Source organism: Castanea sativa, chromosome 4, assembly GCF_040712315.1.
Source record: "Castanea sativa cultivar Marrone di Chiusa Pesio chromosome 4, ASM4071231v1".
Taxonomy (NCBI): Eukaryota; Viridiplantae; Streptophyta; class Magnoliopsida; order Fagales; family Fagaceae; genus Castanea; species Castanea sativa.
Window position 1 is genome coordinate 16,418,218 of NC_134016.1, and position 14,001 is coordinate 16,432,218.

Consider the following 14,001-nt stretch of genomic DNA (forward strand, 5'->3'; position numbering starts at 1 on the left):
AAAATATAAATTTATGGACAAAATTCAAATTTTGAAGCTTAAGTATAAAATCTAAAGACCACCGGTGTTTGCACTTTAGTCTTTTTTCTTTTTAATTATCTGTGAAGTAAAAACTAAAAAGGAAACAAATAATATTGTATTAAGAAAGATTTTGATCAAAATAATAAAAGATCTCAAAGCAACACTAAAATAGGAAAGAGAAAACTAATATTGGACACAATAATATACTGGTGATCGTGATTTCCTCCGAATACACCGCAAAGATTTCTAGAAGAAAATTGCGCGCAATCTTTTTGCTGCTAATATATCATGGCTCTTGCCAAGTACGCTTCAAAGTTCAAACCCTCATCTCTTTTCCTCAACTACTGTCTCGGTCTCTGTCTCTGTCTCTGTTCAAAGAACTTCTCTGTTAGTGGGTTGCTTTGTCTCTAAAGTCTCTCAACTCAACAGAGAGTAGCAAAGCAAAACAAGTAGGAGAGCGTGGAAAGGAGATGCATGTGAATAAGAATAGGATGATGATGACAGAGGAGCAAATGGAAGTACTGAGGCAACAGATAGCTGCCTATGCAATCATCTCTGACCAACTTGTTCAGATGCATAAGGCCTTCTCTGCCCAACACACCCACTCTGGTCTCTCTCTCTCTCTCTCTCTCTCTCTCTGTCTTTTCGTCAATATGGGTGTTATTTGCTTTGGTCACTGAGTCACTGTAGTTTGGGTTTGAGGGTATCTTAAGATTTGCAGTTCTTACTTTGATAGGTGGTGCATTCATTATTCATATATCATGCTTAACTAGAATTTCAAATTTTACTTATCATGCTTCACAAATATTTTAGAAGTAAGCATTTTTAGGAGTGTAGAAAATATCTTTTCTCCCAAAGACAAATTACAAAAATATATTATTCAATTCTCTTAACTGATAATTAGTTTCCATGTATTCCTTATACTTATTGCTTGTCTATAACCTGGGAAGTATATGAGAAGTCATGTACATTGCTGTTGTAATATAATTTTACCTGAAGAAATTATAGAATAGTGAAAATGACCTTGCTTGACAAATTCAAACTGTGCCTAATAAGGCGCCTCGCATCACTCAAGTGAGCGTCTATTAGCCACCTACAAGGGGTTTACACCTTAAGGTCGTCTTTACTCACTCAAATAGAGACTATAACTCACTCAAATATTTACAATATTGATCTGGGCAAGTTCCCTCGCCATGAGCAAGTTCCCTCAGCCCCCTCAGCCCACTACATTGTAATCAATTACTGGCAAAACACGTGAATCCATATTACCAATGCTGATTTGGTATATACCCTCAAATTCAACTGCACAAATTACCATATTGGCTTGTCCTCATGAGCAGAACTTGGTTTCATTCCATTTTCACTTCTTCTACTTTTCTGAGGGAGAAAATAATATGCCTGGGGTTTCTGAAGTTTGAAATCTTTTTTTGGTTGCTTTTGTTATTTTCTTTCTTGACTTCTTTCCTTATTTATCATCTTCCAGTTAAGTTTAAAATAAAAGAGTTGCAAAGAGATTCCTTGTTGCGCCATTTTTTGATAAATAATCAAATGCTGTGTTATCATTCCTTTTTGAGAGATTCTTTGTTGCACCATGTCTTGATCTTACCAAATGCTGTGTCGGCATTCCTTTTTGTAAGCATTTTCTGGAATTTCAAAGACTGACTTGAGATGAGAATTGGCGGACTGATTGTTAAGTCATCACTTCATAAAGCATGTGCATTTTTATAAAATTGCTTTTCTCTCATCTTTACGTTTCAGTTTGTAATTGCTATCCATATACTAGTTGTCTCTTATTAGGAAATTTACCAGGAAGTTTTTATTTGAAAGCCCGTTGTATTTAGTAGGAGATACATGCTGCTTCTTTAAAACTTTTAGTCATTGTGGTTCAGGAATGAGACAGGGAAGTCTATACTATGATCCATGGATAGCATCTTCTGGTCAAAAGATGAATATCAGGCAACGGTGGAGCCCCACAACAGAGCAGCTTCAAATCCTTGAACGATTTTTTGAAGAAGACAATGGGACTCCAAACAACCAGAGGATTAAAGAGATAACCACTGAACTAGCACAACATGGAAAAATTTCTGAATCAAATGTTTACAACTGGTTCCAAAACAGGAGAGCTCGTTTAAGAAGAAAACAATCAGTTCCAGAACCACAAAAACCAGAATCAGAAACAGCTAAAGAAGTTCAATCTCTAAAAGAGAAGAAAATGAGACCAGAAAGCACTCTATCCTATGAGAATTCAGCACAAAGGTCCAAAACTATACACTTGCAGCAGGGTCCCGAGATAAGCACTGAAATTTTACGCTTAAGTTCCCGGTCTAATGAAGGGGAACCCACATTTCCATCAGATTCTGATTTAAGTTTTTCTGGCAGTTTGGGTCATATGAGTTTTGTGCCAACTCCTGGTATGTATCTACTTCTTGTACTTCTATATGCTGCACAAACTTCCCCTCATTCCTTGTTTTCTCGATCCTAGATAGTTATGACTGTTGCAAACTGGCTTGCACAGACACACATATCCACACACAAACACGCTCAGAAATCTGAATTCAGATGCACATGAGAACTTTGAACACTTCTTTCTATTTGTGAATGCAGGTACTAATCGGTTTGGTGAAATGGAAGTGCCAGGTAATTATAATCCTTATTGTTATGGAGAAGGATATGACATGGCTGGATGATGCCTATACCGCTATTCTGGTTTGTTGACTGTGCTTGAATTAAAGCTTATTGAACTTAATGATGATGGAGAACATTAATAAATAGTTATTTATTTAGGATACATTTACATACCTGCATGGGAGTCTGAGTTTGGTGAGAACTTTACAGGACTAAAAATTCTTTTAATGGTAGATTGCAGTAGAAGATTCTATACTCTCCCGCTCTCTCTTTGGTGTGTGCTCATCTTTCTATTCACATGCTTTAGTTTGCCAAGTGCAATTGCAGTTTGATTGCTTATGATTGTGTACGCCCTGTGCTACATTCTTAAGAATGACAAATTATGATTGTAAATTACAATAGGCAATAGCCCACTTACTATATCTGTGATACCAGTGACAAAAATTACATATTTTAAAACCCTTCTTCAATAAACCTCACAAATAAAATATAAAATTGTTTCTATACATGTTATCATTTTCCACATGTACTAGTGGAAAACTTCGTGTTACTTTCATCTTTTGACAAAATTGTGTGATTGGCATAAATTGACCTTCCATCTAACTAAAATTGTGTTAAAAAAAAAAAACTGATGAGAACTTCAGATTCATTAATGCAATTGCAGCACTCATTACCATTAAGTAGAATATCTCTGGACATCAATTATTGGAAATAAATCTTGATAAGAAATAAAACAGAAGAAAACGGATTTTCAATGTGACTCATCTCTATCTTTCTATCTTTTCACCATCCAATCAAAGCAAGTATAATGGAAACTATGTCGCCATTGATTACGGCCTTCAATAGTCTTTGCTTTTGAGTTGTGTATGGTGGATACCTTATAGATGCATCTGCATCAAAACTTCTGTACAGCACTGCCTTCTTATGGCTAAAAGCATCAAATGAGAATTTCCCATGATATGAACCCATTCCACTCTCTCCAACTCCACCAAAAGGTAAACCATCTGTCGCAACCTGCATTGTGAAGTTTGTAAGATATAAAAAAAAAATAGAAAAAGAATTAGTTATAACATAGATAATGAGAGAAAGCATGTCCAATAGCACTAACTTATGCTAATACTAACAAACTCTACAATTCTTTGTAGATAACCCTAGAAGTACAAGACAATCATGTATATGCAGTTTGTGGTCTCCTTGCATTTCCATATTGTATGTTGCTAAGTAAAAATTGGGGTTTAGTGGGTGCTGACTCAGACCTCATTTGCACAATTTTATATTTGGTTTAAATCTGTAGACCTCATCCATATCTGTCAAGTAGTTTAAGTTTGTAAGGGAAGAGATTCAAATTTATATGTCTCTGTTTGGCCTGGGAGGACATAGACAAAGTGTTATTTGATTCTCAATGTAGGACCAAAACATATTAATACATATTGAATTTTAACATTCAGCTTTTATCATTTGATTGAGATCCTTGAAGGCTCAAACTCACTATTCTGCTCTTTAACTCTGATGCACTTAATTAGTGTATATCTCATTTCTGCAGAATGCTACTATGCTAATAGGCTAATAGCGCTCTTGCTCAATTACTAATTTAGCTATAGCCAATTGTCAAACATATCTATCGCTAGGTATTAAAATGTTCCATAATGGCAATCATTCATATCTAAATAAATTGGTGCTGATTTCATCCTCATTTTGGTGTGCATCTATGTTGGACTCAAACATGACTTGATTTATGTAATAAAATAACATTGGCGGAAATTGGGCACTGTCTAATCTTTTCTGTATGAATTTAAGGAAGAGAGTAGTCACATGTAGGATGGTGTCATTGATAAGCATTCCTCCGGAAGGTATGTTTTGCACAAAATTCTTCTTTAGCTGCTCATCATTAGTGAAGAGATATGCGGCTAGGGGCTTAGGTTTTGATTGTATTATCTTAAAGCTGTCTTCCACTTTCTCAACCTGTGAAAAACCAAAAGCAAAATTAAAACATATCTATATATTTTGTGTTTTACTTAAGGCAATGTTGACATAACTGTTAGAATCCAATGTTGTGCACAAACATCAGCAATGGTTAGTAAAAAAATTCCAGAAGAAGAATTGAGGGAAGAACTTTTCTTTGGCATGAAGAAGAGCGATGGTTTCACCACCTTTAATTGTAGAGAGGCAGAGAGAGCATTTTGGTATCCACAATTCAAGTGACTACCTATTTGTGCTCACAAGATGGTTGGCGAGAGGAAGTAAGTCTACTTCATCAGAATAGAGGGTTTTCTCCCTGACCATATCCCTTTGAAAGAGGCCTCAGAGTAAAATGTAACTCTTAATGTGGTTATAGTACTTACAGTGAGAATGGGCATTAAAGGCCCAAATATTTCCTCCTGCATTATCTGTGCATCCTCTGGAACATCCAACAAGATGGTTGGAGCTATCTTTCTGCCATAAATACAAGGGCAGTTGATGTAAAGATAGTTCATCTAACTTATATATTATTGTTAACAGGCTAAATCCAACAAAGTCCATCGTACTCACAATTGATTCACATCCCTTTGGCCTCCAAGAACAATTTTGTCAGATACCAAATCATCATCCATGAGCCTTGCCAAACGAGCAAACTGGGATGAGCTTACAATGCGGGATATGTCTTTTGATTCCATTGGATCTTTCCCAAAAAATTGCTCCAATTCATATCTTAAGGCATCTATCTGTAGAGCAAGCATGCATAAAGAAATATATCTTTGAAACGTACTATTTCTGTTTTCCACAGAGACAACCTTACCAACTTTGGAGCAAAGTCTTTTGTTGTGATTATATAGTCAACACCGATACAAGCTTGCCCATTATTGCATGCCCACTTTCCATAAATTATCCTCCTAACAGCAACCTTAAATTTTCAAAAGATTAATCCATGAGAACAAATATAGAAAGCATAATTCAAGCTCTAGGAGAAATCTATACTTGTAAGTTGATGTTTGAATCAACAACAGCTGGGCACTTTCCTCCAAGTTCTAGAATTACTGGTGTAAGGTGCTTTGCGGCAGCAGCCATCACTATGCGCCCTACTCTTGCACTACCTGCAGAAAACTCAACAGTTACTTCATAAAACATTAATATGAGCAAGTTAGACATGAAAAAACAATGACAATTTAAAATGAATGTGTCACTATGATTATCCAAACTGCACCAAGGATTAAACAAGGTACTGGAAAAAACACCTCAAACATGAAGAGTTGTCAAACTATGCCAGTGAATAATTATGAAAGGGGACTTTGACTACAACTATTGTTTATACATGTAACTATAAGTGTTCCAATCTTTGAATGTCTGACGAAATTACAGAAACTAGTTGAACTGTGCCATTGAATAATTATGGTAGGGGACTTTGACTACAACTATTGTTTATACATGTAACTACAAGTGTTCCAATCTTTGAATGTATGACGAAACTATAAAAACTAATTAAAGGCTAATTAACCTGTGTAGAGTATCTTATCCCACTTCTGCTCAAGTAGTGCAGTGGTTTCATCGACGGATCCTTCAACAACTCTTATTGCAGATTTGTCTAGATATTCCTCAACTAAATTGGATAGCAACAATGATGTAGCTGGAGCAATTTCTGATGGCTTTAGGACTACAGCATTACCAGCTGAAATAGCTCCAATGACTGGATCAAGAGATAGCACTAGAAAATAGAGACAATTTACGTTATTAACTGAAAGAAGCCTAATTTATAAGAGGATAGTTTTATAGATGGAACTACTAATGTCTATGGTGAGAACTCATATGATGCCATTAATGCCCCCAAAACAGGGGGGAAAAGAGAGGAAAAGTTGAACAAAACGTGAAACTAGAGCAAATCTATAATAAGATATAATCCAAGTACCTCAAAAAAACGAAAGTTTTATATATAATATATAATCCAAGAAAGGTTTGAGTAATTTAATGCAGGGAAATTACACAATTATAACGAGTCAAATCTATTTGAGAAGGAAACGAGATCCAACAATCATTATGTCACATAACAATGGGAAAGTAATCAAACTTGGAGAGATTATATGACACTAATGCAGCCTCGGGCATAAAATAGAAAGACAAAAAAATAGTGAAATTGTGGCTTTGAGAATATAGTAAGTAAAAGTGAATGTACATGAAAAAAAAAAGTGAAAGCAACTTTAAATTTTAGGTGGAAAAGAATGTGGTATAATTTTGTTTTCATTTTTGTTGTTGAAAATTATATGTTATTATGAATGAGAAGCAAGTGGATAAACCAAGAAAAGGATACAAGAATATAGTGACAAAAAGAACAAAGAACACAGATGTTATAGCTCCAATACAAAGTGATCATATATAGTTACTAAAAGCACATGGATCAAAAATGGTGATGTGTAGGGCCGAGAATTCAGAATTATGCAAATTATGTTCCGTGTAGCCAGTTGTAGACACTAGATTGCGTGAAACCAGATTCTCTTATACTTACAGAAAGGAAAGTTCCATGTTGAGATGACCAGCACAACTCCTAAGGGTTCTGACACAATTTCTGCAGATGACGGATATGTTGTAAGTGAAGTTTTGACCTGAAAATTGTTGATAATTTGTATTAAGTTATGCTTCTTGTCAAAATTCAAGGAGACAGCCACAACAGTACCTCTCAACCATAAAAGTGTTTATTGTTGTTCTCAACCATAAAAGTGTTTATTGTTAATCACCTTTTCAGGAATCATCCAATGACTCAACTCTTTTAGCGCCAACTTACATGAGGATTTTACCTGAGAAATCTGCATTAAACAGAAATCTTATTAACTAATAGACTACATTGAGTAAATAGGTGAGCAAAAAGAAAGAAAAAGAATCTGCATATATATACTTCATCCAATTAGCTCTATTTATAAAGCAAATCAAAGTTACACTACTCATAATGCTAAAGAGAAAAAAAAAAAAAGACAGTTGAATGTAAAGAAACAGGACACAATTTAAAACTCAATATTGTAAAGACACCAAGTCAACCAACGAGAAAGCATTACACAGTGTCCTCTTAATTTGACGCTAATCAAGTCATCCTACCTAAACAGATTTGATACAAAATTTTCACAAAGGCAACAATTAGACCTCATATGTTCTTAAGAGATGAAGCTGGTACAGAACACAGTTGTGTTTCTTAACTTAATCAAAAAAATAAATAGAAGTAGTTTATCACAAAGACAAACCAATCAAGATTATAACAAGTTAAATCTATGCATCATAAGCCTACATATTTTGTTACAGAAAGGAAACATCTAGAGAGTGAAATATTATAAATTAACTTAGTTTAATGCCTTTCAATTGACTTTATTTATTTATTGGTATTTAAGCAAATTCTAATGGAAACCTAACTAATGTAAGTACATTGACAAGAAAACAATCATTGATACCAATGTAATAGATTGAGCTCATTTAGAAAAACTATTTCATTAACCTTGCTACTAAAACCAGCCACAACCTAATATAGAACACCAATCTCAGCTGTATCACATATTTAACTACATCTGTGCACTCCAACCTTGTTGTTTGAAGGTTCATATCACTCTTCTACCTTTAACCTTTTAAAACTTGTGGTTTCCCCCTTCCTACTGCTTTGCCACCACTTTTTATGTCATCTGTTCATTAAGTCAGCAACTGTTAGCTCTAATAAGTTTAAACCTGCCTCTTCAATAGTGTTATTTGGATGCAGGCCTTAAAAATCATCCCTTCCCTCACCCTTTTCCTAAATATCCTTCATTATCCTTGGCTTGTTGTAATTTATACTCAACTTTCCCTCATTAATTACTTCTGAACTATCATGTTCACTTGAGCAGCATTTTTTTTCTTTTTAAAACATTTTGTTTCCTAATGTGAGCTTTTCATATAAAGTGACTAGATTTTAAGCCATTAACCTACTGTAACTGTCCTTTTCTCCAGGCTTGGTATCAGCTGGTGTGCAACATTTAGGATTCTAAGCACTGGCAGAAGGGGAATTTCCTAAATACAAACTGTTCCATCATAAAAGATTCCGTTGATGCAAATAACCAAAGAAAGATGCGGAAGGAACTGACACGTTTTTGTTTGTTTTTTTCCCCTTATTTCCTATCTAGATTTGTTAAAATCACGTATTCTTCTGCTTTTATCCAGTTTTGAGCGCAACCAGGCAAAGTGTGATAGATAATTTTTTTTAATATTAATCATTAATAGAAATGGAAAAAAAAGTTGATCCTTTGTCAAATCAGATTCCAGAGTCTTATAACTTAAATCAAATAAGAGTATCACATGATACATATAGCCGCTCAAAAAAACTTAAAACAAATAATAATAATAAAAACTATAGATTAACCACATCCACAAGGTCCACAATTAATCTACTTGTTAACTGTTATAAGGCAAAGAAAAAGATTGAGTACCTCGGCAACAAAGGCTTCAAGTCCAGGCTTCGAGAGATCCTTATAAAGAGCTTCAGTAATGTCATTCTCCTTTTCTTCAAGCATCTTCTCAATGCTCTTCAACTGTGACATTCTCCATTCATAGTTTGTTGTCCTGCCAGAATTAAAGCTCTTTCTGAGCTCTCTTGCAAGCAAAGCTGCTTTGTCTACGTCAAACTTTGGCTTCTCTTCCACCTCCGCAGTCAATGATAGAGTTGCAGAACAACTCTTAAAGCTAAAACACACACACACAGAGGAAATGAGTAATGAGAGAGAAAATGATGATACCATGGAAGTGTAAAGATAGAAAGAAAGATTACCTAAAGGAAGTTCTGATAAGGTAGACAAAGGAAAGTCGTCTTTGTTTGGTCTTTCTTGTAAAAGGGTAAGAGAATGCTCTGCTAGCGCCAGCACCAACAGAACTGAATCATATAAAAGAATAGTAGTATTGAGTCAAAGAGAATCACATGCATTCTTCTTGCATTATCTGTTGTCTTCTATATATGAAGCGCATCACAAGCACAAGGATGGGGGGTCTTTTTGCATGTTCATGGAAATTAAACTGCTCTATTTGTTTGTCGCATAGCATCTTATGAATACATATTTTGTTAACCAAAGTAAATTAACTAGTTCTCTATATATCTTAGAACAACTGAGTTTGCAACGGCATAAAAAATGAAATTCTATTTACAATATGGAGTAAATGATTCTATACCTTGGAAAGTAATGCTGTTCAACCAAAAGGAGTATCCATATTTGCACAATGTATAAGGGATTATATAAAGCAAATCACTGGAAGTCAGAGACAAAAACAAAATGCACAAGCAAAAAGATAATGGAGAACGTGGACCCGTAAGGGCAAATGTGAAAAGCAACGGTTGTAGTAGACTTGATATTATATGTAGTGGTCGATAAATTGTAAATACTATAATAGACCCTTATACTCCATTATCACAAAGCTAATGCCTATGATCAAATTCTAGAAATGGACCATTCTGTTAGACTAAATACAGAGTAACCACAGAGAACATGAATTCAATAAACTAGAGGCTAGCATGAGTTGCTGCAATCACCTTTGGACTAAAAAAGAATGCTCGAATATTCAATGGCGCAGATGGCATGTTTCAGGCAATAAGTGGAAAGTAAGAACAAAGATTGGTTGTAGAGTTGTACATGTTTCAAGTGTACTCTTCATAAGAAAAAAAGAAAAAAGAAAAAGGTTTTTGTGTAGCTTGTGGGGGATCCCTATTACAACAATGGGACTGGGGCGTCTCTGTTGAAAATATCAAGAGATGCCAGTGTTATTGACAATGTATTGTAATAGTTTTTGAACTTAATAATATCTTACCTGATTCATTAAAAAAGAACTAGACAGGCAATTGGGGACGATCTACTTTCCTACAATTTTTGGTTTATTTATTTGTTGCAAGGACTCGAGAGAAAAAATCTAGAATAGTTTCACACATATATTTTTATTTATTTATTGGTAAATTACATTTTAAACCTTATAATTTAGGGGTTCTTTCAAAGATAATATTATTTTTTTGGTTAATTTTTTAGTCAATATGTTCACTTTCATTTAATCATTTAAATTGGCATTCAATTTCTTAGTAAACTAGTGGACATCCACATATGGCATCAAGAGCCAATTAACACTTTGATCTCAGGCTTCCACTTCTTTGTAAAATCTTAGTAGAGTCAGTTGAAAAGCATGGGAGAGAAGAAATATATCCCTATTGTATAGCATGATAACAAAAAAACCAATTACATCAAGATATAAAAATAAAATAAAATAAAAAAATCCGGATTTCCTCCAAAGACACAAACTCACAGTATAGTGTATACCTATATATCTACACTACAGTTATTACTAAAAGTCAAAAGCCAAAAAGAAAAGTTTTGCAAAAAAAAAAAAAAAAAAAAAAAGAAAGAACTAATAAGGATAAGAAACCATTTTTTTTTTAAGTGCTGAAAAGACCCACACAATTTTTTCTTGATATCTTTTGGTGATATTTTTTTAGTATATTTGTACGCTGTGGTCAAATTCAGTATAGCTTTTTATACTTCTTTGGATGTATTCTTGAGCCCTGAATACAGTACATACGTGTTACATCCTCAATATCTTTGATGACTTGCGAAAGTTTGAATTATACTTCTTCATTACTTCCTCATTTAAGTAACATTCTTATCAACTGATACAATAGCTATTGCACCTGTTAATATAGAGAATGGAAGCAGAAGGAAGTGGATTTGTGATTTAATAATGTTGCCCCACATAAAGTTTACAAAATTTTGATGGGTATATAGTAACACAAGCACTTGTATATGACTGATAAAGTGAATTAATAGACGAGTGACACTAGAACATGCTCAATATGTGGATCACTTGACATGTGTGCATGTGATCAAGATCAGACGATGATTTTATTTTATTGAAATAAACTTGATAAGTGAGCTTGTGATCAAGATCAAATGATTATTTTTTATTTTATTGAAATAAAATTATATTTTCTATCTTTCAGTCAAAAAAAAAAAAAATGAGATGAACTTGATTATAACCTATGGATTTTTTTTTTTTGGGTTTAAACATAAATGTGACAATTTAATTGAAGAGATACTCAGCTAGTGACTTTGTTGTATCCTGGAGGTGAATTACCCAAACTCTATGTACTAGTGATAATATCAAAATTAATATATATATATATATATATATATATATATATATATATATATATATATATGCAAGTACCTTTATTCATAAAGTTAAATAAGTTTTTTTTTTTTTGATAAAAAGTTAAGTAAGTTTTGACTGAATAAAGATTCTGATATTATGACTAGTACGTTAATAAGTAATAGCCATTGTTATCAAACAATATTAATAGTCATTTTTACTATAGTTGTACTGTAATTGTCCAAGGAGGTGGAGGTGCTAAGAAAATGGTCTTGAAAGAACTAAGTTTCATTTGGAAATATTCTCAAGGTGATTTTTACTAAAATCCTCAAAACCAATGGACTTTTTTTTTATGCATTCTAATTTTCCTTTTGGCATAAAGGTTATAGAAAGGAGAGATATATTCAAAATGAGATTATCTGGCAAAATTGAATGATTAATTGGAATACTTGCACATGTTCAATTGCTATATCCTATCCTATCAAAAAAAAATTGTTATATCCTACTATTATGCAGCTTCTAAATCATCTGAAGTTTATGCGCTAATAAGAAAATGGAAAAGAAGACAAAAGCAGTGCATAAATAATTATTAAGACAAGAAGAAAAAAACATGTACTTGTTCAGAATCTTCATAGTTTTTTGCAATACTAGTTTCAAAGCAACACAATCAGATATCCATAAAAATGTGGTTGAAGAAATGTGATAGACAAGAAGAAAGAAGAAAAGTCAATAAGTACCTGAAGTCCCGCAAAAGCTCCATAGAGATGTTCATCTTGAGGGAAAGAGAGAAACAGAGAAAGAGAAACAGTGGCTCCAATAATTGGTCACTAACACCATACTTGTATTATTTTATTTATGCCTTTTGAGTTGGAGAAAATTGGTTGCATGAAAAATATGTTTTCTGTCTTCGTACAAACGTGATAAAAGAATCCATACTCGCTATGTGGTAACTCAGTGATTGAAATAGATAGATAACGTTGAACATGAATTCTCAGCCATTAAAACAGGAAGATAACGCTGAGCATTGGTTTGATGTGTCCATCTCCTATTCATAGAGAGGTACAGTTCTTCCATGTCTTTATGCATGTAGGGGTCCTCTTCTGAAAGGGCTGTTTCAGAAGGACACATGTCTATGTGGGTTGAAGTGTCCACCCATTTCAACACACTTCATCATCACCCATCTTGTTTTATAGTGCACTAGGTGCAGACCCCGTGTCTTGCCCGTGATAAAATTTTAAAGTGATCTTATTAATTTTTTTTTAATTTAGATTAATAAATAGTAATGTATTTCATAATTATATTTTTATTTATTATTGAGATAATCACAAATATAAAATATATATATATATAATTTATTTAGTACCAAAATCAAAACAATACAATTTTCTCAAGAATTCAAAAGGTAAGTTAGTGAAAATATTAATTTTTAATAAAAAATTATAATATTTTGTATATCATTTAAGAGAATATGTAATTTGAAAATTTTTCATTTAGTTTAAAACAAACTTTCTTAAACCTAATTTTTTTCTACCATACAATCAAAAACAATGAGAAAGTATTAAAATTTTTAATAAAACTCAACAAAAACCTACAATTCAAATCAAAAAAAGAAAAGGAAAAATAAAACTTACAGTCAAACTCCTTCTCCCAAATATGTAAAACGTATCAAATGTAATGTGATCAAGCCAAATATCCAAAGCATTATCATTCAAAAAATTTAATAAGGTTTTGAAGAAACGTAATAGAAATATGCTGCTATTTCCAAGCGAAAGTGTTGCTTATAACTTTATACTTAATGATTGTAATAAAAAAGTACAATTCCAAAGGGGGAAAAATAGGAATTTTTTTTTTTTTTGTGAAAAAAGAAGTATTGTGTTAATGATGTCACATAATCTAATCAAACATCTAATCCAACAAAAATGAATAGATAATTAAGTAAATAATTTTAAACACAAAATTGACTTTATTTTTTAAAAAATCTCAAAGAATACACTAATAGAATAAGGAAGATGAAGAGCAATATAAAATATTCGTAAACGCTTAAAAAAATTACTCAAGCATCTAAGAACATCATATAACAAAGATATAATAATTTGTTGCTAATTTGTTAGACAAAATATTTACAAACTATGGAAGGAAACTACATAAAGACCATTGTCTTCAACTGAACTAATTGTTCTTTATTATATTGTCCAGATTTTCCTATTGTTTTTCAAATAAACTAAAACCTAACAATAATACAAAATATGACATTATAAA

At 32.9% G+C, this 14,001-nt stretch overlaps 1 protein-coding gene and 1 pseudogene across 1 annotated transcript; one reads left to right on the top strand and one right to left on the bottom strand.

Moving 5' to 3' along the window:
* The first annotated feature begins 309 nt into the window (after positions 1-309).
* LOC142631603 (WUSCHEL-related homeobox 8-like) lies at positions 310-3,141 on the top strand (annotated as a pseudogene).
* Positions 3,142-3,275: 134 nt separating this feature from the next.
* On the bottom strand, positions 3,276-12,839 carry LOC142631602 (aldehyde dehydrogenase family 3 member H1-like). The gene is made up of 12 exons (XM_075805807.1): positions 12,480-12,839; positions 9,392-9,493; positions 9,054-9,306; positions 7,350-7,418; positions 7,121-7,217; positions 6,119-6,325; positions 5,602-5,717; positions 5,423-5,527; positions 5,176-5,348; positions 4,989-5,079; positions 4,459-4,608; positions 3,276-3,660 (listed from the first exon to the last, which is right to left on the bottom strand). Exons 1-12 carry the CDS (start codon positions 12,512-12,514, stop codon positions 3,430-3,432), a joined length of 1,629 nt encoding a protein of 542 aa, XP_075661922.1. The 5' UTR covers positions 12,515-12,839; the 3' UTR covers positions 3,276-3,429.
* Positions 12,840-14,001: the final 1,162 nt, after the last annotated feature.